General features: G+C 34.1%; 3 protein-coding genes across 4 annotated transcripts; 1 reads left to right on the top strand and 2 right to left on the bottom strand.

The window, feature by feature from the left end:
- The first annotated feature begins 404 nt into the window (after positions 1 to 404).
- LOC130986767 (beta-galactosidase 3-like) lies at positions 405 to 5697 on the top strand. The gene is made up of 19 exons (XM_057910284.1): positions 405 to 726; positions 807 to 902; positions 983 to 1095; positions 1186 to 1252; positions 1369 to 1461; positions 2618 to 2761; positions 2840 to 2928; positions 3010 to 3115; positions 3187 to 3274; positions 3359 to 3477; positions 3562 to 3726; positions 3799 to 3977; positions 4054 to 4163; positions 4230 to 4339; positions 4453 to 4560; positions 4629 to 4742; positions 4813 to 5015; positions 5085 to 5421; positions 5499 to 5697. The coding sequence occupies exons 1-19, from the start codon at positions 553 to 555 to the stop codon at positions 5616 to 5618; spliced, it is 2535 nt and encodes an 844-aa protein (XP_057766267.1). The 5' UTR covers positions 405 to 552; the 3' UTR covers positions 5619 to 5697.
- Positions 5698 to 7681: 1984 nt separating this feature from the next.
- LOC130986794 (ER lumen protein-retaining receptor) lies at positions 7682 to 11689 on the bottom strand. The gene is made up of 6 exons (XM_057910334.1): positions 11366 to 11689; positions 9625 to 9890; positions 9429 to 9544; positions 8350 to 8423; positions 8203 to 8266; positions 7682 to 8079 (listed from the first exon to the last, which is right to left on the bottom strand). The coding sequence occupies exons 1-6, from the start codon at positions 11454 to 11456 to the stop codon at positions 8043 to 8045; spliced, it is 648 nt and encodes a 215-aa protein (XP_057766317.1). The 5' UTR covers positions 11457 to 11689; the 3' UTR covers positions 7682 to 8042.
- Positions 11690 to 14047: 2358 nt separating this feature from the next.
- Positions 14048 to 16144, bottom strand: LOC130986792 (PLASMODESMATA CALLOSE-BINDING PROTEIN 3-like). 2 transcript variants are annotated; one of them, XM_057910330.1, is made up of 4 exons: positions 15622 to 16144; positions 15474 to 15507; positions 15025 to 15135; positions 14048 to 14477 (listed from the first exon to the last, which is right to left on the bottom strand). In XM_057910330.1, the coding sequence occupies exons 1-4, from the start codon at positions 15920 to 15922 to the stop codon at positions 14240 to 14242; spliced, it is 684 nt and encodes a 227-aa protein (XP_057766313.1). In that variant the 5' UTR covers positions 15923 to 16144; the 3' UTR covers positions 14048 to 14239. The 2 variants fall into 2 exon arrangements, with proteins under 2 accessions (XP_057766313.1, XP_057766314.1); XM_057910331.1 differs by lacking the exon at positions 15025 to 15135 and having other exon boundaries at positions 15622 to 16127.
- Between the last annotated feature and the right edge of the window lie 10461 nt (positions 16145 to 26605).

The raw sequence follows: 26605 nt of genomic DNA on the forward strand, positions 1-26605 counted from the left end.
TTTTTTTTTTTTACTTTGGTTTCATGCACAAGATATATAAAACGTATATTTGACCGACATGAAAATTAAGAGCTGGTGTCTGCAAATTAATAATCATCCTAAATTAACAATTTCCCTGCACTAAATCAAAATTTCAAATCTAATTTGAAACTTTCCATCTGCATCAGTACCCAGACCAATTAATTTAAACTCACATTTAATGAGGCCAACGCGGCATACCTTCTTGATTACGTTCATTATAATATAGTATCATTTCTCACAATAAATTATTTATTTTATTTTGAACTGTACTACTTCATTTAAATCATGATGATGAACACTCGGCTCGCAAGCAAGAATACCAGCAACAAAAGTCTACGTTTTATTTTTTATAAATTTTGTTGTTGGCTGTCAAAAAATTGTCGCATTTATTAATATTTTGAGTGATTGCCAAATGTGATAAATCTGGTCTTCCACCACATTCCACCACTTCCAAATCTCACCGCTTCCCTCCATTCATGCAGATTTAAGCACAAAAACAATTTCTCCATTGCACATTCAAGAACGAAAAATATGGGAACTAAATATTTATCGAGTTCATTTACGTTGATGGTGTTGATTTTGTTGGTGATGGGGTGTGAGATGATCAAGTGCAGTGTGAGCTATGATAACAAGGCTGTAATCATCAATGGAAACAGAAGAATTCTTCTCTCTGGTTCCATACATTACCCGAGAAGCACTCCTCAAGTATGTCTATTTTCCTATTTTTTTAGTTTTTTTTTTGTAATTTAATTTAATTTGTGATTTTGTTTGAATAAAATTTGTAGATGTGGGAAGATCTGACATTGAAGGCCAAAAATGGTGGATTGGATGTTATTGACACTTACGTGTTTTGGAATGTGCATGAGCCTTCTCCTGGCAACGTCAGTTTAATTAATTAATTATTTCATATTTCATTATTGCTACATATGTAAGTTAAAAATAACTTTTAATTTATTGGCAGTATAATTTTGAGGGTAGATATGATCTAGTACGATTTATTAAGACGGTGCAAAAACAAGGCCTCTATGTTCATCTGCGAATTGGACCTTATGTTTGTGCAGAATGGAATTTTGGGTAATTCCTCTAACATTGTTTAAATTTTTTATTTTCGATTTCTTGAATTTTTTTGTATTAATTTGTTTCTGTATCTATTTGATGATGCAGAGGATTTCCCGTGTGGTTGAAATATGTACCTGGGATCAGCTTCAGAACAGACAACGAGCCCTATAAGGTTCTAAATTATTCAATTTAATTTGCATCATATAACTATCTATTTTTATTTTATTTTTTAATTTTAATATGAATGGTAGATTAAGTTGGTGTTTGAGTACATATATTTATAAATAGGCGGCTATGGAAAAGTTCACTCAGAAAATAGTGGGCATGATGAAGAGTGAGAAACTGTTTGAATCACAAGGAGGTCCAATTATACTCTCCCAGGTATCAATTTTATTACTCCATATGTAAGCACTGTGCATTTCTGTTTTTGTAATAAGGTGAGCAGTTGCAAATAAAAGCCTAAAAATTTTATTGCAAAATATAAGGCTAATTATTAGAAGATTTCAACTTTGAAAAATGTTCAATTCATATTCTGAACTATATAATCCGAAAATGGAAATGATGACTCATGTTGTCGTATTCTTAGATGGATTATACGTATGTGAACTTTTTTTCATTTAAGCATCAAAACAATATCATTTAAGTAGGAAAAAAAAATGCAAAAATTATCACTTCCACTTAAGAAATCTTGAATATGACGAGATAATTCATCATTTCATCGTTGGATTCTATAACATGAGGGTAAAATAAGTCGAACTTTTTAAAGTCAAGTTCAAGTAAAAGAGTGAGTTGGAGACAACTTTTTGAAAGATACTAAAAGTTTGGAACACAAACTATATTAATTACAAAAAAAAATAGTCCAAATCGGATCTAGCGTAACATCCGAATCATATGTATCAAGTTGGGCAGTAAACTTCAATTTGTCAGTGCTAATTAATTATATATCTATTCACGTGTCAGTGCTAATTATATATTGTATGACAAGTAAGACTATGCCATGCTTCAATTAGTAGCAAAACAGTAATTTTTATTCATGACTCATTGATAATCTCATTTCAGTTTTCTAGCTAATTATATATTTTCTGACAAGTAAGGCTCTACCCATGATTAGGGGTGCAACCGTGACGAATTTGAGTTCAGCGAAGCCTAAACAGACTTTCTAAATTCATATTTAAATTAAAATATTCTACATGAATAAATTATTTTACTAACAAAAAAATATAATGTGTATTCACTAAAATTTACTTATTTTCTCATTACAAATAAAGTTGGTTAGAAACTTATATAATTTCCATTTATAATATTGTAAAAGTAAATAATTTTATATTTTCAAGCTAATTAATTTAACGAGCTTGTGCTCGCTCGTAAGTTTAAGCTCAAACTCTACTCATTTGATTGACCAGTTAGTCTAGTTTCACTAAATGACCTTTTATCAAGCAACTCATTTATAAACGTTATGTAGTTGACAATAATTATTTGCTAAGAACATATATAAAATATTAATCAAATATTGTTTCATTTGATTTTTGTTGAATAGATTGAGAATGAATATGGGAAACAAAGGAGTGCACTTGGGGCAGCTGGAGATGCCTATATGAACTGGGCAGCTAAAATGGCAGTTGGACTCGACACCGGAGTTCCATGGATCATGTGCAAAGACGATAATGCCCCTGATCCCATCGTATGTAGTATTTCACTTTTCTTTTCTCAACAAAAATAATTCATTTCCAAAACTTGGTTTGATTGAAGAATGCAACAGATAAATACATGTAACGGCTTCTATTGTGATAAATTTTATCCCAACAAGCCTTATAAGCCTACTATGTGGACTGAAGCTTGGAGTGGCTGGTAACTATGATATTTCACCACATATCTTTCACTTCTTGCAATGCTATATATTGTTTCTAATAAGAAGAAATGATCGATCAGGTTTAATGAGTTTGGAGGAACGATTCACGAGCGACCGGTTCAAGATCTCGCGTTTGCAGTAGCTCGTTTTGTACGAACAGGTGGTTCCTTTATAAACTACTACATGGTAAGCTTATCTTCTGATTATGGCTTAATTTTGCATAATTTGTTGGAATCTGAATGGAGTTTACTCATTAGTACCATGGGGGCACCAACTTCGGGCGCACTGCCGGGGGTCCGTTCATCACAACCAGCTACGACTATGATGCTCCTATTGATGAATATGGTATGTTATTCTATTATTTTGACAATATTGTTGATGTGAAGATGCAAAGTTGATGGATGAAATTAATTTCCAAACATTTTTTAGGTTTGATTCGAGAGCCCAAGTATGGCCATCTCAAGGAGCTCCACAAGGCTATTAAGCTCTGTGAGCACGCACTTGTCTCGTCCGAGCCTACCGTGGTTTCATTAGGGATCTCTCAGCAGGTTTAGCTTCTGCACCCTTCAAATGTGAAGCATTAATAATGCTTATTACTGCAGTTATATTTACCAAAAACTCGTCGTTTCTAGGCTCATGTATTCTCGGCAGGGGAGGGCAGCTGCGCAGCTTTTCTTTCCAACTTCGACACTAAATCTGCTGCAAAAATTATGTTCAACAACAGGCACTACAAATTACCTCCTTGGTCCATCAGCATTTTGCCTGACTGCAGAAATGTAGTTTTTAACACTGCAAAGGTAGTTATAGAAAACATATAGAGATTTGCATTATCCACACATTGCTAGACTAACTGTCCTGTGATCATTAAGGTTGGAGCTCAAACATCGCGATATCAAATGTTGGAGACAAGTTCCCAACTTCACTCGTGGGATACGTATAGCGAGGACACAACTGCACTAGAAGACAGTTCAACATTTACCGCTCCTGGCCTAGTCGAGCAGTTAAATGTCACGAGGGATAGCAGCGATTATTTGTGGTACACTACCAGGTCAGTCTTTCTTCTGCTATGAACTAAGATATCTTTCTTTTCCAAATTTTGATATATATTGGTTTTTACAACACAGTGTCGACATAGCTTCGTCTGAGCAATTTCTAAGAAACGGGCAGAAGCCAACTCTGAGTGTGGAATCTCGAGGCCACGCCCTCCATGTCTTCATCAATGGAAATTTTGCAGGTAGGAAGTCTTCTTTGTTGATATAAGAATTTAAGTTGGTGTTAACATGTGAAAGATGGCTTACAGGATCTGCTTATGGGACTAGAACGAATACACGATTCACGTTCAGTAGCGCAGTGAAGTTGAAAGCTGGGAGAAATAGTATTTCTTTGCTCAGCATAGCCATGGGATTACCTGTGAGTTCAATATATATAGACAACGATTGTGATTAAAATCTAGGAAATTAAATATGTTTTACAGTATCTAATTAAATAACTCATAAGAAGTCTATGCCTTTCTGAAAATGAAGAACACTGGATTGCATTTCGAGGATTGGAGCGTGGGAGTAGGGCGAGTCAAGCTTAACGGCCTAGATCAAGGACAAAGAGATCTAACAAGGCAAACATGGTCTTACAAGGTAAAACAATAGTAGTTGTTATAGTATCATATATACACACATTAATACATAATGCTTTTTGTAAACAGGTGGGATTAAGTGGTGAAAAGCTAAATTTGGTCAGCCCATCCCAAGTCTCATCTGTTGAGTGGACTGCTATGGCAGCCATTGCCCAAAATCAGCAGCCCCTTCGATGGTACAAGGTAGAGATGCAAGAATGTACATACAATTTAACAGGGGGAGTCTCAAGTTTTTTGTATTGGAACTATGCAGGCGTATTTTGAGGCGCCAAATGGAGACGAGCCGTTGGCATTGGACATGGGAAGCATGGGGAAAGGTCAAGTGTGGATCAATGGACAAAGCATAGGAAGATATTGGACTGCTGTAGCAAATGGAAGCTGTGGAGTTTGCCACTACACTGGTCCATACCGATCCCCTAAATGTCAAGCTGGCTGTGGCCGACCAACTCAACGATGGTAAATTTTCTACTTAACAAAGAGAAAAAGGCATTTAGACAACTTCTAACTACTTCAATCTTTCCTTAGGTACCATGTGCCTAGATCATGGTTACAGCCAAGGCAAAATCTCGTCGTACTAGTCGAGGAACTCGGTGGAGATCCATCAAGAATCTCTCTAGTTAAAAGAACAACAAGGAGCGTCTGTGTTGATGCAGTGGAGCGCCATCCCATGGTAGCGAATTATCAGGTCGAGAGCACGAGCACAAAAAGAATGCTCCACCAGGCCAAGGTGCATCTCCGGTGCGCCCGTGGCCAATCTATATCGACCATAAAGTTCGCGAGCTACGGGACACCTACAGGAACATGTGCGAGTTTTAGGGTGGGAAGTTGTCACGCGGTGACCTCCCAAGCTATCATAGAAAAGGTAAGTTGTACACTCCCATCATTTAATATGCAAGAGTTTTAAACTAAGCATTGAAAATGTGATTTAATTTGTGACAGATGTGCCTTGGGAAGGAAAGTTGCAAGCTATCAGTTTCCAATAGCTACTTTGGAAGTGATCCTTGCCCTAATGTATTGAAGAAGTTATCTGTTGAGGCTATTTGCTCTAACACAGCATGACTACTCATAAACACAAATGTATATAATCTTGAAGAAAGTTGAGCTACAAGCTCATTCACTCAATCTACAAAAGTTTTGTACTAGTTTGGGTACTAGATATATAGCAATCTAGAATTTGTGCTACTTATCTTATAGAAATTTCCCTTTTTTGATCCACAAGATCCTAAATAGTAAACACCATGCTTCTCATGCTCTGAGAACAAATGTTGTAATCTCAATTATTTGCATTTCTTTAATTTTGTAGATTTATTTCAATGAAATCTATTTATTATATGAAAACACAATTTGTGGCAAAATTGTAATCAAAGAATCAATCAAAGGGTATTTTATAAAACTCAACAAATCCCATATATTTTCTCTCACCTCTCTCCTCTCTCATCTCTTTCATCATACGCATTCTTCAAGTTTCTATACTCTCTCTCTCTCTCATATTCTCTTTTCCATATTTTAATGATTTTTTAAAAAAATCAAATTTTATTTATAAAAAATATTCTATATATCTCTTAAATTAAAGAAAAATGCAAGATCTTTGATTTGGTATCAAATAATTATTCAACTCTTTTATTAGTAATCTAATAAATTCTAATAATATAATTTATTTTCCTACTTATTAATTGAAGTCTTTCTAATAAGATGACATAGGTAATGAGCTAACTTAGAAAAAATAATTTTATGCATGATTAACTCATGTTTTAAAAATATATATTGCGACGTGAAAACTCTTTTTTTATTATTTCTTCGTTTCTTTTAATTTGAATGATGTGTTTATTCTATAATTTTAGAGAAGAAAATAAAGTATTCCATCAAATAGATGGAAAATTAAAAACGATACTTTTCAAAATTATAAAATAAAATTAAGAATCTTTACTGAGTAATTGATGTAGATTATTTTATTTTTTAAGAAAAAATAATTTACATTTACTTATATTCTAACTATATTTAATATTTATTTTTTATTTATTTGATACATCATTTAACTTATTTACTTTTGATAAATTAACATGATTAAATAAAGAAATTTAAAGGCCGCGCCACAGGGGACTCGAACCCAAGACCTTCGGTTTTAGACATTGACCCCTAATTGCTTAACCATACACACACTACATCGTTTAATTTTGATGCAAAACTATGTTCGCCGTGCATCGCACGGGCGAATGTACTAGTTTATATTGAAGATACATAAGTTGAACTGCTGTAGCACAAGGCAACAAGAAACTGAAAATCAACAGCCTTTTTAGCAAAAGGGGCTACAAGACTACTTGAAGCCTGCGATTGCATTTGCTCATCTCATCTAATATCAATATATTGTAACCAATATACATGTCAAATTTCATTGATCTAAAATTACAAGAGAAGGTTAAAAAAAGAAGAAAGGGCTCTATAAAAGCCTCGGTATTTCCATTTCAGAAAATTCCTGAATCTAAACAAAAAATTCAAGGCCAATTGTATTCATGTTCCTCTGGTGAAACTAATTGTTTCTTCGTTGGTAAGGAGTATTAAATATGTGACACAATGAATACATGAACGTACTCTTACAATCAAACTACTTAAATCTTCTTCATTACATTAATTAACAAGAAGTCAGGCATAAACGACATGATAATTGAAGTTTAAGTACATATTTAAGGATTATGCATATGTTTTTCACGAGCCACAACAGAACACTTAAACTCAAGCAACAACCGTGGCATGTTGGGTGATTTTTTGCTTGTAAATCTTCCTTTCTTGCACCAACAACCTGAGATATTTTCTAATTTAGTCTTCATTTATTTAGGAAAAGGTGACATTTTGACCACGTAATTAGTAAATAAATAATTTTATTTTTGTTGATCAATTTAATCTTGTTAATATTACCTTTGTGATAATCAAATTTGTCAAATAATGTTGCCAAAAAAAAAAGTTTGTCAAATAAATCTCCAATTAATTAGTCAAATTAAATTGGTGGTGCAAAATAATTGTGGGATAGAAAAATACACGTTGGATATAAGTATTTATATAGGTTGTCCAATGCGGGATGATACAAGAATTGTGAGAAAAATAAGATTAATAGAGTAAAACACTCGTAATGTAGTTTTCCATATTTGTGCAACAAACTTGAAGGGAATCATCATGTGAATCATATGATCATTTGCTTCAAGTAACTAAATAAATGGTTGGGCATCAAACCCGCCAGACCTTACTAAGCAAATCTTGCAGATTTGGAGCAAGAATACTTGCACATTTTCATCAACAATACTAAATAATGCTCTTCAAATGCTACAAATGAATACGTCACAAGTAGTGAGTGAAAGAAAGAGATGCTTCGCCTCTTCTCAGATCTACGGCTACAGGACGAGCCGTAGTTCAAAACCAATATATGATCTGTTTGTCTAAACATATGACTCTCAAAAGTCTTGCACCCTTTGTATCTTTCTCAAAGCAAACTCAAGCAGGCAATTCAAGCTTCACGTTATTCTTCCAGCTGAAAACAGTAGAATTTTAGATATTTATATATATACACCCTTTTTTAGGAGACTAATCGAGCTTTAGATGGCAGATATGGAGATCAAAACCAAGCCTTAGATGGTGCATATGGAGATCTTACCTTTGGAAGTAGTAATAGAAGAAATCAGCATAAAGGAGCGTCTGAACAAGTCCTGAAATCCAAACTGTGCAAGCAGAAATGGGATACAAACATTATTTGAGATAGAGAGAGGGGGGGGGGGGGGGAGATATAAATCGAGAGGCATACTTATCCAGTGCACATAGTGTGGTTCAGTGAAGTAGCGGTAAATCCAGTTAAGGATATAAAATGCTCGGTATGCACTGCAATGAAAAGGGCAAGAAGATCATCAGCTAATACCACAACCACGGAAAGAATGGCATAGTTAAACAGAACTTTAACATTGACATGGTAAAACACTGTTTTCTTGTTGAAAGCAAGTGCGTGTTTCTGCAAGCGTTAGTTCATAAATCTTGTAGGAAGATGAGACGACTCCACTTCAGATATATGAATAATAGGGTCCGGGCATTTTATCAACAATAAATATAATTTGATTTAAACTGCAACACAACAATCCTGGTTATGAAATTTCTAACACATACATAATTTTGCTTTAAAATACTTGTTCTGCCAAGAGAGCTTGATCAGATCACAGTTATTAAAGTGATCGATCTTCCAAAGAGAGAAAAACAACCCTGAAAAGGGCTATACAGTACAAAAGAGAAATACATTGATCACCAAAAACTGTTAATAAGCTTGTTAGCAGTTGTTGAACAGATTAAAAGATACATGACACAAAGCATGGAGTCTAGTTATGGAATCTGTGAACATCTAAAATCAGAAAAGCTTGGTTAGACATAAGCAAAATATAATTGATGACTGAATGATCATTAGAGCAATGTTTTTCAATTGAGATAAAATTATAGAGGGATATAGGATGTTAGAGTATGGAACGCAACAAAAATTGAAGGTAGGAGAAGCTTGATCATTTATCAAATACTATCTCCTAACCTCAATACTAGAATTGATTGCCAATTTCTATGTTTGTTATATAGTCACCGACCCCTCTTAAAGAACGCTGGCATTATCCAACTAATCATATTCAAGCAGTAAAGCTCATATACCAGTATAAAGTGTGAAAAACGACGAAACTGGTACGCGACAACAAAGCGCAGCTCAGTTGGTAAGACGCTTCCCCTCCAATCAATACATTGGGGGTTCGAGTCGCCACGGGGGGAATGGGGAACCATTATTGATCATCCTTTATTAAAGATAGAGAAAAGCAAGATCTTCACTCAACAATTAGGAATGCTGCAATAAACAATTACCCTAGAAGAAAAACGTATTGGCCAGTCAAGTTGTCAATATTCCTTGTTCTCTGCAACAAAACTAACTGAGGAAGGATGGCAACAGCTTCCAAATATAAGGAAAATGTCCACATCACCTGATAAACAACTCATTAGCAAGACAAAAGAACTCCAGTAAGTTTAAAGGTTACTAGCTCTTTAACGGAGGTCGAGGTACCTCTTTGAAGGAAAACTTCTCATTTACAATTAGTGCTAATAACAAACAGGGTATCATAAGGACGTAGTGGCGGAAAGTGTCCTGGTCTTTGTTGTAGGATCTGCGGACAACCTTGTGATGCTTCATATACCAGACTATCGATATAGAACTTCCCAAGAAAATAATTTTCATTAATGTATTGTAGAGTGAGATATAGTCCGTGAAAAGATCCAAGTATCGAGTAACAAAAATAATAGCATAGAGTTCCTGAGTCTTCAAAGAAACGCCTGCAAAAAGTAATGTCAACATTAGATGCTTTGTTAAAATAGAAACATAGAACTATTCAGTGCAGCTCCCAACAGAAGAAAAATAAATAAGCTTGTTTAAGAAAATAACAACTTATACAAGGCATTACACACTAAACATGAATACTTTCTCACAATATAATTCATTCAGAATGGGCCAGAAGTACAATTACTGCATCCAAGGGTTGTCATTCTTTTATAAAATTGGACAAGTAAAATCATTCTAAAGTACAAGTAAAAATGAAATAGCAGACTGAATATTGATACCTTATAATGGATGTAATGTTTTTCTGAAAATCAAATTAAATTTATAGGAAATGATATTCATTAAAAGATCACAATGTCAATGTATATCTCATGGCTCCATTAGGATTTTACAAGGCAACATTCCATTAACCACCGGATCTATTATTTGGTCAAGCCAAATCATATTCATTGGGATGTATCATGTATGTCAACCAAACTTCCACCTCGTGTGCATACTTTCACAGAGAGACAGCTACATAATAATAATAATAATAATAAAAAAATTATCATTCACTCCCCTCACAAATTTTGGCAACAAAGATTAGGCCAAATGACTACTTAAATTACACAAATAACTGTTCCACACTAACAAAGCATTTTAAGAGAATTTCCATGCATAAATGATTCAACTAATGGACTGTTCATAACAATAATACAAAAACTTCGTTCAGTAGGGGAGTCTATTCAATCTAAGGAGATTGTAGGTGCGGTAACTTATGTTCTTCACTGAACTAGCACAAGCACAAAGAAGATGGGAGTTTATATTTGCTTCTAAGTTATAGATTGTCGAGAATCTAACATCTTTGGCCGCTCCCCATGCAGATAAACCTAACAGGCAATGCCTGTCATATGAGACATCAAGTTGAAAACAAGCATGCTAAACTACATCTGTGTTAAACACTTGATCCCACCACAATTTGACTACTGAGAAAAGAATTCTAAGCATCTTGCCTAAAAATAACCGAGAAACGCTGTTTATAAAACAGCAGTCCGTAAAATCCTCTCCATAAATCTTCCTATCATTTTTATATCGTTCACAATAGATAATCTAGACAATCTGACATGATCTGGCTAGCGAAACTCGAAGACGTTGACCTCTATGATACATTCTAGCAGTTGAGAATTGGCACATATTGGTTGATCCCTGCTAATTCCAAGCTGCATTAAAAAACAAGCCCACACAAATTTTACAAACACATACACATTCCTCAATTTCTCAAATCATCAGAACAAATTACCTTAAACCCTAGATAAAGTATTTTTCTGAGAATTGCACATTACGGAATGTAGCAACAGAAATAAATACAATATCCGCGATCAATGAAAAAGATATTAGCAAGACGTCGTCACTTGATCAATAACCAGATCACAAGCGCGCACGCACATAGAGATTGTGTGAAAATATACAAAAGATGAGAAAAATGCATTACCAGCACAAGATTTGATAGTGTGAATCTTGAGGAGCAAAACAAGAACACTTGCCAAATGGGTCATATCCCCTGCTAACCTGAATATATTCATCTTCTCTCTCTCTCTCTCTAGGATATGAAGTTTACTGAATCAAAGAGGCCAGAAAATAGATCTGGCAGCAATTCGTGTTGTAATTTGGCTTCGTTTTCAGTCGTTGAGACTGAACTGAAACTGAGATCTCTCTGGCTGGGTCGATTAATTTTTTTTTATTTTATTAAAATTTCATTTTTAATACTATAATAATTATTGTAATGAAACTACCTTTGCATTTTCTGGATAGTGTTGACCCTAATTTAATTTATTTTTTCTGGATGAAAAATAATTTTTATTTAATAACTAAACAAAGAATATCAAAGATTTAAAAAAAAAAAAAATTGGGCAAATTTATATGAAAGAATAGGCATGGAGGAACTGTCAGCACTGTTATTTTTCAGCATTACATTACATTTTCTTTCTTTTTTACATTACCTTTATTGCCATATATATCGAATCAAAATCAAATTAAAAAAATATGTATCCCATATCGAGTCTTTAATTGCGTTGTCTTTAATTTTTTTTATTTACAAAAAAATGTTATAATAGTCATTTTTTATATATGGATTATTAGTGTCTAAATACACTAACTTTGGAGAAGTAGTTTGATCTTACATATAAAGTTTGAAATGAGTAAAAAAAAAATATGAACTTTCACATTATAGTAATTTTGCCATTTTTTATAATTCCAATTAAATTAAAGTTGACTTGATAGTCTAGTCTAGTGGCATTAATTGAGTGATGTGAAATTTACATGACACATAATTGCGGATTGTTCCCATTTTTTTTCCACAGCACACAATAAAACACCTTCTAGATATGTCTTCAGGAATGCTTTATCAGGTCCTTCTTCTACCAACCCATTTTGAACCCCTTTTTAAGAACTGTAAATCCAATATGCCTTTGAAAGCAGTCCCAACTTCAACATTAAGTTCAAACATGCACTCTTTATCATTTAATTGTAATTTATATATGTGAAGTCATTTAATTTTTGCCAAGTCAGCAATTATGTGCCATGTAAATTCCACATCACTCAATTAATGCCAAATCAACTTTAATTTGGCCGGAATTATAAAACATGGCAAAATTACTATAATATGAAAGTTCATGTATTTTTTTACTCCTTTCAAAATTCATGAGCAAAACTAAACTACCTCTAAAATTAGTATATTTAAATGCTAATAATCCTTTATAAATTTATAAGTTCTATAGCCTTAGTAATACACAAGTTCTACCTGGGCAGTTCGTGATCACATTGGAGCCTTTCTTACTACTTTCTGCACTCCATGTGCTGCCATTTTCAATTTTGAAGTTGAGTTAGTTGCTATGTTCGAGGGTCTTACGTTGGCTCTTTCTTTCTCAGCTCATATCTGGGTTGAGTTGGAAGTTGCGGCGATCGTTTTGCTCATGTCTGCTGGGCAGCACGGTCACACTAGTATCTGACATACTGTTGCCTGGATTCGACAGCTTATTCAGCATCGGTAGGTCCGTTTCACTCACATTCATCGTAAGGCAAACCGGCCCGTTGATTTTATGGCGAGGAGAGGGCATCGGGTCCAGGCTCTGACTAGTTTCAACTGCGTTTCTGCTCCACGTTATTTTCTTGCTTTGGTTAGGATGGACCATCTCGACTATCCTAACTTCAGATTTCGTTTCCATGATGATACTTAGTTTGTTTTGGTGTTTTACTTTGGTGATGTTGTTAATTTTATCTTCTGGATGTAGTCACTTTTGGGCTACATTTATGTATGTCGTTTGTTCCTTTGTTTTATGTTTATCCTTGTTGATTCTTCTGGGCGTTGTCACTTTTGGACAACGCCATGTATGAGATTCTGGTTGATGCTTTATCTACAGGTTGGGGCCTAACCCCTCACCGCTCGGGTGTTGATTTAAAAACAAAACAAAACAAAACAAACATATAGCCATTTTTTGCTTAAAAGATTAAAAAAAATCCTTAGTTGACTAGGTTAACTTTTGTCCTCACTTCCTACTCCACTTTATCTAAATTCAAACACACACTCTCTCTCTTGAGGTGTTTACTTTGGATGATTTGATTACTCCTGATAAATATTACTTTCATAGATTGAAACTTTAGAATATTCCAAGTCTCTTGATTATTTCTATCATTTAAATTAGTTTTGTTTGATTCATATCTCGTTTAAATAGTAGGATTAGATACTACTCTTAAAAATAAAAATATTGAATCATACATTTTATCAATAATGTAAAATAAATGTCCTTAAATAATAAATAAATTTTATTTGGCTCGAAAGCTAAATCAAGTTGTGACCTCAATGTTCTTCTATTGCGACACTCGTGCTACTCAAATACAAATTGTTTGCTCTAGTCTAGGGATTCAAAAATAAGATAAATATAAAACATAATTAGGAATTGTTTGGCTAGTAGGACTAAATGTAACTAGTCTCATAATTTTTTATTTATATTGAATGTACACAATTTGAAATTCAATCTCGAAATAGTTTCACGTAGAATCGATCTTGTCTTATGAATCTTTGCCTACACTCTATGATCAAATTAATGTTGAGTTAGTTCAATCTCAAGTAATCTAAAACAATTTAATCTTTGAGTAAGTGAGCGCGGCCTATAGAGAGCCAACAAAAGAGCAACATTGATGCGTGCAAGCTATTGAATAGGAGTGAACATGTATACAATACGGATTGCAGCAGGTGTGAATTTTGAAGACATAAAAAACTTCAATAAAAAATAAGATTGGGGCCAACGTTATGATGCAAGCTGAGCCTGAGCTAACCTAGTCTCTTCACATTTAACAAATGTAGTTCCTATAGATGGAGGTTTGGAAGAAAAACGAGCAAAAAAATCACACAAGTGATGTAGAATATACTTGTTTTCAACAAGCAAGTTTGTGAAGCATTAGACATAGGGGACTCGGCCACTACACTTCCCATCCCTCCACCACCATACAAAGGCGCCGTGGGTGGCGGAGGTGGTTGAGTTAGAGTCGGCATTGTGCTCGGAATATTTGTGCCGGTAGGCCTCGGCACCGCCCCTCCTGCATTGCTGAAAATTTGGAGACTGCACTGTTAGCACAAGAAATTGGAGGACATGAAAGCACACACACATCCATCCTTTTTAACTAAATCACCCAATTTATAAATTTGACACTACTTTTAAGGTGTTGCAAGTATGTACATAAACCTTCTAATTTGTTGCAAAATTGGAATCACATTTAAATTTTCCGGCAATTGGAAATTTCTACCGATAGAATTTCGATTTTCAATTAATTCACATTGTTTTACAAAGGATCATCCATAGGTGGGTCTCAAAGTCGACAAATTTGTTCCTACAAAATTCGTCGTATGCAAACCGTGAATTCATGAATCTAATTTATATTTGTAGCGTCAAATTAAGGTATAAGCTCTGAAGATAATTAAGTTAGTACCTCTGTTTCAGTGGCACTTAAAGTTTGCATTAAATTAAGAAATAATAAACGAAAATCAATAACACAAAACTAAAAAAATAAAAATTAATGCTGAAAATTTGTGATAGGAAATCAGTAACATAGATAAAATGAGTCTATACAAAATCTATCTATACAAACACTTACTATAAAACATACTCCTGGAAATGTTTAGGCTGTATGTGCTCTTTGGTTAATATACAAAATCTATCTTTTCTTTTTTCCTTTTCTGCCTTTCGTTTTTCTTTGACAGTAGAACTGAAAATATCTCAATTGAAATTTAAAAAAGAAAGAGTCAGAAACTAAGAATGCTCTGTATAATATAAGAACTGTTCCATTAGATCTTAAGTACAAAACATTGGCTAATTATGAGATTGATTGGATGATAGCCTTTTCATTAGTTTGAATAAATTCGTCAAAATTAGAAAACAAGCAGGAACTTATTCTTGATTCTTCTTTTCTTTTTATCCTGATCTTTATACTATTGTATAAATAGAAAAAATAAAAGACAGAAACCTAGAATTAATAAAGCTGAAAAACAAAAAAGCTGCATATGTAAAATAAGGAAATGGGTAAAATTATTGAATAAATTTTACCTTGGAGATGAGGGGTAAACACAAGATCCATAGCCTAATACAAGAGAAAATAAAAAAATCAGTAAAAATGAAATATTATAACCCCGGCCCCAAACAAGAAGTTGAAACACATGCAAAAAAGAGTGAATTAAAACATGAAAGTGCGAACTTGGATCAGTGGCAGCGATGGCGGCGGCACCGGCGAAAGAGCAGGCGGTGGGGTCGTTGGCCCTCCGGCGCTGGTAATAACTGTTGATGGCATAGGAAGCGTGTGCCGGCAAAGTATTGGGAAGATAGCAGAGGCCGGAAGACTGAATGGGCGCGCAGTCGGCGCCGCCGCTGCATGCGTAGTCCAGAGCTCTTTGCATAGCCACTTCGGTTGCGTCGCTCCTCACCACGCACCACGTACCTGCCGCCGCGGAGAAGGTGGCGGCGAGCAACAGCGCCACCGCTTTGAATGTGAAGGCCATCGCTGCTAAAAAGAAAGGTGAGGATCGAGAATGAAGGTGTGCTTAATAATCCTTTTGCTTTCTTTTTTGGAATTGGTGGTGCTGCTGTTTCTTTTTCTTTATGGTTTATGGGGTATTCGTATTTCCCTTTTGTTTTGTTTTATGTAGTGTTTTTGCTTTTATTGCTTTTCTTAGTTTTGGAGGAATTCAACACATACCATACGAGATTCACTCGTCAAAAAAGCTTTTTTTTTTTCCAGGTTGGCCTCATTTAGGAATTAGGATGCAAAGCATCATACGTATCAGTTGCCGTTTTTTCTTTTTCGTTCTGTGTTTTCAGTTTGAACTTAATTAATAATAGCGCCAACTTTGAAAATAGTCAATAGTAAAAATAAGGGTAAATATCATGAAATATATATATCAGCTTTATCAAAAATATCCTGAAACTTTTAAAATGTTCTCTAAACCCTCAAATTATCAGATTTTTATCAAATATATCTCGCATCTATTTTTCGGTCACCAAAAACGTGATGTGGCTCGCCGAATGCCACAATGTAATTTATATTATATATTTTTTAAATGCAATGGCGAAAACAACGTCGTTTCGTACCATATCATTTTAAAAAATCCACTCTGAAATTTAAAATTCACTCATATCGTGTTTGAAATTCACGCTAATAACCTAGAATTAGGGATAAACACGATAGAATATGGTACGAAACGAAGTTGTTTTTTTCATGTCGTTTAAAAAAAATAATATAAATTACATTGTGGCATCCGGCGAGCCACATCACGTTTCTGGTAACAGAAAAATAGATGCGGGATATATTTGATTAAAACCTGATAGTTTGAGGGTTTAGAGAACATTTCGAAAGTTTCAGGGTATTTTTGATAAAATGGATATAGTTCGAGGGTTTTCATGATATTTACCCTAAAAATAAAGCATAGATATATGAGAAATCTCATTGGAATCATTTCCTATGTATGTATGTATATATATATATATATATAGGGAAGGACTACCGTTAAAACACTTCTTAAAATAAAAATAAAAATGTTTTACAATGTACGAATTTTATGTAGAACACGTATGAATTCATTCAACATGGTTACAAATTGTGAAGAATAAATTTTTGCTACCTTTGAGATTCGAACTCAGGACCACAAATTCATCCAACAGGTTACGAATCAACCGTAGATCTTAATGATCTAAGGGCTGAAAATTGTTTATATTTTATATTTTAAGAAGTGTTTATATATATAGGGAGGGTCCTGTGAGAACTCCATATTTTTGTGACACCTAAGAACAAATCAAAGCCATAGATTTGATCTATCTAACGGCTCATATCCATTGAAGTATCCATGTGTTATTTTCGGTATAAAGGATAATGTAGTCATTTTATCTAATCAAGTAACCGTGACTATCCTAAAATCATGCATTCACATATCTTTTAATTAGGGAAATTATGATTTTGACCAAATCACATCTAATCTTTACTCACGTGAGAAGTTCCATCAATATTCACCATTTATACTAAAATTTATGTTCCTACGTCTACTGATTTTTCTATTCATTATCTTGTGGTCAGAATTGTTGACATAAATAATGTTGAATTAAGGAGAGTTCTCGAATTTATTTCTAATTTATTTTTCAATGTTCGATACGCATCATACCTTTCAATGTGCGTTTTCTACATATTAGTTTTAATCATATAATAGATAAATGTTAGATGAAGTTATATTCTTGTTCATATTTTTTCTACATATGAATGTTTATCATATACTAGATAAATGTTAGGAAAAGTTATGTTTTTGTTTTTGTTTTTTCTACATGTGAGTGTTGATCATATAATAGGTAAATGTTCGACGAAGTTATGTTTTTATTCATTACCTTATTTTGTGGTTTGAACAGTTTTGACATTACAGGTCGTGTGTGTGCATTGTGTACTGTTGGCATATCCTTTTATTCATGACTATATTATATTATGAACAAACATTTTTCAATCAATGAACATATTTTTTGTTCATGTATGTTTTCCATATATTCAACAACATTATATCATGTTTTGCGTATAACTACTGTGTGTTCATTCATTGTGTTATTATGACTTTTGAAAATGGCACATCATTTATAAAACTTTAAAAATTATTTACTTGTCAATTAATTGCTATTGTTGAATGACAGTGCATATATAACCAAATATTTGCACATATAAATTTACATAAACATATGTCAGCAAAGTAGAACAATGAAAATGCATAAATTTGGATTCCAATTATCAAATGTAATCATGAATCTGTGGTCTATTGAAATATGACATATAATATAATATTTGTTGAAAGTCTATAACTTGTTCATATTCCTGAATTGTCTCATCTAAGCAAGACATAATTAGCCTTGAAGTTACTATTCTTGCACAACTCGCGATAATGTGTAGATGCACATTTCAGCAGTCCTCCTCTCACATCATTTCAGCAGTCGCAGCCTCTTCACCTCCATCCTTAGGATCTTTAACGATATCATGTTTGCTTCTAGTCGAACCGTCTCCTGTTCATAGAATAAGAATTATGTTCACATGATGATTAACCTTCCAAAAATGTTACCATTAACAAAACAAAAAAGTCCAAAAACATACATGCTTCAAGTCTTGCTTTCTTAGCCATGTATGCACGATATAACTTTGTCTTTTGTAGCATTATATTCCTCCACTTTGTAGATGGAAATATTCATAAGTTAGTTTTGCAAAATACAAAGTGTATTCACTCATCGAGTTACTTAATACATAACTTTCTACTGTGCCTCTATTAACTTATTTTGCAAGATGATTTCTAGATTTGGTGGTCTTTCTGTGATATGAACAAGAAACAACAAACATGAACAATGCCACATTTCTTAAACAGTTGCTATGTTCATATCCAACAAAATACATGAACAAAGTTATATGTAGTAATGCTTAAAACATTCACATAAAACATACATGAGCATACCAACTACCCGTAGACACTTGTCATGTTCATATCCAAACAAAGATATGAACAAAGTTAAATTCAGTAATACTTCAAATATTCACACGAACAAGTGACATGAATAATGTTGTAGTTAATAATACTTAAAATATTCACACGAACAACAGACATGCATGAACAATGTTGTATTTAGTGATACTTAAAATATTCACACGAACAAGTGGCATGAACAATGCAACTTTCATGAACAATACTTATATTACATGAACAATAGTATGTAGAATTACACACACTAATCACAGCGACAAAGACCGAAATGCACAAAGATTGTCATATTCACACACAAATTGGATTGTTCACGAACTCAAATTGTATGTTCAATAGCATTTTCTTTATTAATTAAATTGAGGTTTATTATAAAGTGAAAAAGAAAAAACATCCCTTGAAAGCACAAGATGCAGACTAAGGGCACAAAACTAAAAAGCGAAGGAGAACACCTCAAAAAGGAAAGTCAGGATCATTATCCAAATCATCCGACCAACGCCTATGGACGACATTATTCATTGCAATCATACTAGGCCTATTGGTGACGTCAACCACAAACTCCCTCGGCTTGTTACCCATTTCTTCCGCATTCCTGAGACGACTTTTAATACAACCTTCCGGAATTGCATGTATAGGCTCTCGTTCCTTTACCGAGCCCTTTGGACGACCACGTCCGCGCTTCTGCTCCGAGAGCAACTGCATCCCCTGATTAACTTGCTCCTCTAACCTAATAATACGACTCGCCATGTCATCCGTAGAAGAAATGGATTTATTATCAAAATCAACTTCCTTAATCGGCGAATTAACCCGCTGGCTCGCTGAATCTTCTGCCCCAACTACCAGTTGTTGCTCTACCACAGCTCCACTATTCGTTCCAGAATCCAACTCCAAAGTTCCCTCTACATTCGAGCCCTCCTTATCACTAGCCTTGTCCGTGTGAGGCGACCCATCTTCCTCATGTAAAGGCTCTGCTTCATAATTGGAGTCCGCAATGATAGTCTCCTCCACTTCCTCTTCCTCATCCTCATCTAGCGCTTGATATCGGTTAGCATCCCCCGCCAGAGGGAGATCATTTTTCTTAAAAGGTACTGTAGCCGCGTCTAGAAGATCAGGACCTGATAGAGGTTTAAGAATATCAACTTTGGGCTGCCATGCAGGAGTCGGACCCTCTCCCTTATCAAGATTCTTCACAACCACAGCAGGAGGCTCAGTGATCTTTTGCTTGCTCGTGGCCCTATCAGCTCTCCGGCATTTATCCGTTGAATGACCTGTAAGTTTACAACGCGAGCAAAAAAGGGGCATAGATTCAAAACCCAACTCAATAGCATTTTCTTTATGTTTATGAACAAATCTTATTAATCCAAAAAAAAAAAACTAGCAAACAAGAAGGCAATAAACTAGAGGTGCGAGGCAATAAACTGGAGGGGCGCACCAAAATATGAACATATACTATCATATGTTTGATATTCAGTAAAAAAAAAAAAAGAGACACACCGCAAAAAATAAAACATATCAAAACTTAAAAAAACACAAATATCCATTTTTTTTGTTCAAAGAGAATTACACCAGTAAGGTAATGAATAACATAGTAAACAAATAAATTATTCACACATTCTTATTCCAAGATTCTCACCCGCCGATGTTCGCCGAAGAACTCCGAAAATCAATGACCAAAGAAATCTTATACAATTGAGTGTTCTTCAATGGAAGATTTATGAAAGAGAGAAGACAAAAGAGTGGCGATGGAGAGATGCGTGAATGAGAAAAGTAAAAAGAGAGAGTAAATCTTCTATAGGGTAATTAAGAGATTTTGTCAAATCATTAATTGAATCATTTGATTTGGTGCATCTTCAAATTACTAAAATATCCTCATTCACTCAATCCGGCAGAAACAATTAAGAAATGGGAAGCGTTTTTAATTGAAAAACTAATTATTCCAACCTTTGGATTGAACAAGATCAATGGTGTAGGATGGTTCTTAGGTGTCACAAAATATTAAATTCTCACTAGATACTAACCCTATATATATATATATATATATATATATATAGAGAGAGAGAGAGAGAGAGAAGTTAAACAGAGAATGCTAAATATTTAGAGAATAGAGAATTCGTAAAATAAAAATGAACAGATTTACAATTTTTACGAACAAATCAATGTACCGCATGAACAGCAATTTGCCCCGGGTTCGAATCCTGCTGGTGGCGAGTTTTTCTCTTTTTTCACTAAATACGTCTGTTCGTTAGTTATGTTGATCTGTTCGTAAAATGTATAGGCTTGTTCAAAATGAAATCTGTTTAACTTGATATATATATATATATATATATATATATATATATATATATATATATATATGGTTGGGATCTATGAAGAAGTAACTATATTTCGTTCTGAATAAGTCAATAAATTTACCGAATAAATCACGCGACCGCACAAATAGTTATTTTACTGAATAAACACGTACATTTTTCGTTCATGCGCTCGCGTGATTTATTCAGTAAATGTATTGAGTTATTCAGCCTTCGTTGTTTCCTTCTACATTTAGCATTCTTCATTGATCCCTTCCCTATATATATATATATATATATATATATATATATATATATATATATATGAGATCCTGTAGTATCCACTCCCCTCATAGTATATAGGTCCAAATCTGGATCACACAATTTGACTACGTGGCTCACTAGGAGCGTGATACGTGGCAAATGCCTTATAAAACTTTCCAAGACAAAATACACGCATGAGTAAAATATGAATAAATTTTTCAAAATTTTTAAAATTTTTAAATTTGTTTATTTTTTCAGGTCGATTTTTTTTTTCGCACGGACCATTGTCCAAGTTATGCATATAATTAAATACAAATATACATATATATAAACATAAATTTGCATAACGTTGGATGGAAATATATGACCTGTTAGGTGAACAACGACGAGAGCCACTTGACAGTGTCGCATAATCCTATGCTTATAACTGAACACAAATATGCAGATTCATAAACACAAATATACATAATACTATGCGACCTGTTAGGTGACCAACAACGAGAGCCACGTGACGGATCATATATTTACATGCATATTTCTATCTAATGTTATGCATATTTATGTTTAGGTTCATGCATATTTGTGTTCAACTATATGTATAACTATAATGATGACGAGCAGTAGCGAGAGACACCTGAGGGATTTCATAATGTTATGCATATTTGTGTTCAACTATATGTACAACTATGGCGATGACGAGCAGTAGCGAGAGACACCTGAGGGGTTTCATAATGATATATTTTCATGCATATTTCTATCCAATGTTATGCATATTTGTGTTTATGTTTATGCATATTTGTGTTTAATTATGTGCATAATTTTTATGGCGCCCGTACGAAAAAAATGAATTTTCGACCAAAAAAATATTATTTTAATTTAATTTCAAAAAATTTATTCTTATTTTACTATTACGTGTATTGCATGTATTTTACCTTAAAAGCCTTAAAAGACATCTGTCACGTGTCACACTCCTAACACGCCACATACACACCACTACAAGAAAATTGCGGCTCTAACGACCGAATTTTCGGTCGGTAATTGTGTTAACGACCGAATTAACGACCATTTTCAGTGGTCGTTGTTTGCATCGTCGTTCCGAGTCCCACGACTATTTTTTTCGGTCTTTAAATTTAACGACTGGATTTTTATTTTTAACGACCAAATTTTCGGTCGTTAAAAAGAAAAAGAAAAAAAATGAAAAAAAAAATTATTTTTTATTTATTTTTTTAATTAACGATCGAATTTTTTATTTTTAACTACCAAATTTTCGGTCTTTAAAAATAAATAAAAAATAATATTTTTTTTTCGAATATATATATATATATATATATATATATATATTTTAATCTTTGTATCCCACAAGTATTTGGTATTTCTATTGTATTTTGATCTTAATTGCATACGATTTGACGAACTTCTCAGTGGGTCACCCATCTTACTAGTGCTCTAGGTCAAACACGATTAACCTTCAAGTTCTCTTCGAGTAGTCACAAGTACAGAACACGCGTGTTATTGATATAACTAACACCTATTAATTCATTTAAACTCTATTTCAATATACAATATTATTCATTCATAATCTTAAAATATATCGAGATGATATCTAAGACTTGTGGTGCCGACGAAAGATTCACAATAAATATATGATCGAATTTAAAATAATAAAAAATTAATATTATCGTAATTTTTTCAAAGAAAGAAGAAAATATGAGTATGAAAAATAACAATCAAATATACAATAAAATCAATATACAATCAAATAATAATCGTAATATACAATATTATCGTAATAAATTATTAAATTACTATATTTATTTAGATTAATTAAATTATTAAATTTATTATTATTAGATTTAAAATAATTCAATATACAATATCATTCATTTAGTAAATCAAATAATTTATTATTTTAAAATAATAAAATTATTAATGTTTTGAAAATAATTAATATACTATTTTGGGAAAAAGTGCAGATTGGCCCCTGAAGTAGTAGCCCCTATAGCGTATAACCCCTCTTACTCACTGTGTGTGCAACTAAACCCCTGAACTGCGAGAAAATGGTGCAAATTCCCCCCTCTGACCTAACGCCGCTAAGTGTCCGTTAACGTTTGAGTTTAATTGCACCATCTACTTCAGGGGTGGATCTGCACCTTAATTTTTTTTTTTTTTTATAATTTCAGCAACCCACCTCCGGCATCAACTTAATCGCCCCCGTACTCATCGGCTCCAACTTACACTTTGTCAGCTCGCACGCGCTCAATCTTTTGATCGTCGACTGCTTACCGCCGACATGCAGCAGCATCACCAACTCCAGATGTGGACTTGGATCGAATCCTGCTTGGTCCAAATCCATATCCGTATTTTTTTATTTAGGTCATGATCCGGTCCAAATCCATTAGGTCCAAAAAAACGAGATTCATGTCAAGATCCATGAGATTCACAGGGTCTCGAGTCCTGACCCGGATCCATTCTTTTTTCTCTTTTAAAATAAATTTACAAATATTAAATTAACCAAAAATAAAATCATAATTATTATCTAGAGTTTTAATAATTATTCAAAAATAAATAAATAAAATTTAAATATATATTATATAGATAAATATATACACAATTAATATCATAAGATAAGCCTAAAATGTTAAGGTGTTGGAGGAGATGCTGTTGTGCGAGGCGGTGAAGAAGCTGGTGGCATTGCTGCATGTAAGCGGTGGGCAGTCGACAACCAATAGATTGGGCGCGTGCGAGCTGACAAGGTGCAAGTCAGAATCGATGAGTACGATGGTGGTTAAGTTGATGCCGGAGGTGGGTTGTTGAAATTATAAAAAAAATAAAAATAAAAAATTTAAGGTGCAGATCCATCCCTAAAGTAAATGGTGCAATTAAACCCAAACGTTAACGGACACTTAACGACGTTAGGTCAGAGAGGGGAATTTGCACCCTTTTCTCGGAGTTCAGGGGTTTAGTTGCATACACAGTGAGTAAGAGGGGTTATACGCTATAGGGGCTACTATTTCGGGGGCCAATCTGCACCTTTTCCCTACTATTTTAATAACTTTAATAATTTATTATTTTAAAATAATAAATCTATTAATTATTTGCTTCAGGTTAATATTTATTATTTTAAATATTATTTGCAAATAATATCATATTTTTATTAACGACCGAAAAATTCGGTCTTAAAAAAATTATTAAAAAAATAAAAAATAATAATATTAACGATCGAAAAATAATAACGACCGAATTTTTGATCTTTAAATAAAATTATATAAAAATAATTAAAAAATATTAACGACCGAAATTTCGGCTGTTAAAAATAAAAAGAGGATAAATCTACATGATCTGCTTCCTATATCTATATGTACGGTCGTTGCGTTATACTCCCTCTGTTTCACTCCAACAAGCTCACTTTTTTTTAGGACGGAGATTAAGAAAACTTACTTTTTAGTAGGAAAGTGGTAGTAAAGTGGTGTGGTCCACACTAATTAAGTACAACTTTTTTATCTTAAAAAGAAAATGAGCTTATTGGAGTGGGACGGATGGAGTAGTAAAAACAAGGGGTAATTGCCTGTAAATTCTTAACGTTTACACAGAATTGGTTTTTGCACATTTTTTTATTTTTCTAATTTTAAATACCTAACCTTTAGTTTTTGTCTCAAATTTGTCCGGCGATCGATTTTTTTTACGCCGGCGCCGGAAATGACATGGTGGCAGCCGGAATTGATGCCGTGGCAGCCGGAAATTGACACCTAAGCATATTATGACATGTGGCATAAAATAAAAGAAAAAAAAAAGAAAAAAAGAAAAATGCCCTCATGTCTTATTCCCATTTCCCCCACCCCAAACCCTAATTCCCCCTTCTCCAATCCGGCGCCACCCTTTGCGACCTCCGGACACCGGCGCCCGCCGCCGTCCGTCCCCCATTCCCTTCCCCCACCTTGGTGCCGCTGCTGCCTCAATGGAATTCGAGAACGACTGCAACAATAGAGTACCCTTCTCTGCCCAAATCCACAACAACGACCAAGGCACCGGATTTGAGAACGACGACGACTGAACCAGATGGAGGAAGAGAGCTAGGGCTCAGATCGATTTGAGAAGGGGGGAGGACATACGAGACGACTTGAGAGAGAGGGAGAGGACGACTCTCGTCCCTCCGTTGCCCCTGCCTCTTCCTCTGCTCACAGCTTCTGCTTTTCGCCGCCGCCACCCTTTGCTACGACCTCAGGAGCGTCGACGGCATCTAGAGAAAGAAATGGGTAACGAGAAAAAATCGGCTGCCAAAATCATCGGCAAACCCGAATCTGTAAGGCCTGGTTTTATTTGCCGATTTGGAGGTGTGCCGATTTCATCTGGAGTTTGATTTGGTTGTTGCATTTGGAGTTTGATTTGATTTCATTTGGCGATTTGGAGATTGGTTTGGTTGTTACAGTACGTGATGGTGGTGGTGAATGGAGGTGTGCCAATTTCATTTGCCGATGATTTTGGTAACAGCTTTAGATTCGGTGGTGGTGGCAGGGGGGAGGCGGCAGCCGGTTGGGGAGGGGAATTAGGGTTTGAGATTGGGGGTTTGTGAAAGATGATGATGATGTGGAATTTTTTTTCTTTTTTTTTTCTTTTATTTTATGCCACATGTCATCATATGCTTAGGTGTCAATTTCCGGCTGCCACGGCATCAATTCCGGCTGCCACCATGTCATTTCCGGCGCCAGCGTAAAAAAAAACCGGTCGCCGGACAAATTTGAGACAAAAACCAAATGTTAGGTATTTAAAAGAAGAAAAATAAAAAAAGGTGCAAAAACCAATTCCGTGTAAACGTTAGGAATTTACAGGCAATTATCCCTAAAAACAATCATTTAGATAATGATAAGAATCAAATGTAACTACTAATTAAATTAAATTAGATAGACAAGCTTAGTTTTGAAAAGTAATTCATGATATCTTATCCTTGCATAGCATAGTCATTTGCTTCTAAAATTGAACAAAATTAAATAAATTTACGAAGTTCATGATATTTTAAAAATAAATTTAAATTGAAATCACATGAAAAATATACTAAAATTGAACTCAAAAGTGATTCAAATGACTCTGTATATAATAAGAATAATTTTTAATCCTTCAATCGCAATGATTTATTGTAAATTTA

This window comes from Salvia miltiorrhiza, chromosome 5 (genome assembly GCF_028751815.1).
Source record: "Salvia miltiorrhiza cultivar Shanhuang (shh) chromosome 5, IMPLAD_Smil_shh, whole genome shotgun sequence".
NCBI classification, from domain to species: domain Eukaryota; kingdom Viridiplantae; phylum Streptophyta; class Magnoliopsida; order Lamiales; family Lamiaceae; genus Salvia; species Salvia miltiorrhiza.

Excerpts from the sequence above, each read along its gene's own strand:
- LOC130986767 (XM_057910284.1), top strand. The coding sequence starts at position 553 with ATGGGAACTAAATATTTATCGAGTTCATTTACGTTGATGGTGTTGATT. Across the intron at positions 3,478-3,561 it reads CATTAGGGATCTCTCAGCAG|GCTCATGTATTCTCGGCAGG; the intron begins GTTTAGCTTCTG and ends CGTCGTTTCTAG. Across the intron at positions 3,978-4,053 it reads TATTTGTGGTACACTACCAG|TGTCGACATAGCTTCGTCTG; the intron begins GTCAGTCTTTCT and ends TTTACAACACAG.
- LOC130986794 (XM_057910334.1), bottom strand. The coding sequence starts at position 11,456 with ATGAATATATTCAGGTTAGCAGGGGATATGACCCATTTGGCAAGTGTT. Across the intron at positions 9,891-11,365 it reads CACTATCAAATCTTGTGCTG|GCGTTTCTTTGAAGACTCAG; the intron begins GTAATGCATTTT and ends TACTTTTTGCAG. Across the intron at positions 9,545-9,624 it reads AGAAGTTTTCCTTCAAAGAG|GTGATGTGGACATTTTCCTT; the intron begins GTACCTCGACCT and ends GTTGTTTATCAG.
- LOC130986792 (XM_057910330.1), bottom strand. The coding sequence starts at position 15,922 with ATGGCCTTCACATTCAAAGCGGTGGCGCTGTTGCTCGCCGCCACCTTC. Across the intron at positions 15,136-15,473 it reads GTTTACCCCTCATCTCCAAG|TTCTACTGTCAAAGAAAAAC; the intron begins GTAAAATTTATT and ends AGATATTTTCAG. Across the intron at positions 14,478-15,024 it reads TTCCAGGAGTATGTTTTATA|CAATGCAGGAGGGGCGGTGC; the intron begins GTAAGTGTTTGT and ends CCAAATTTTCAG.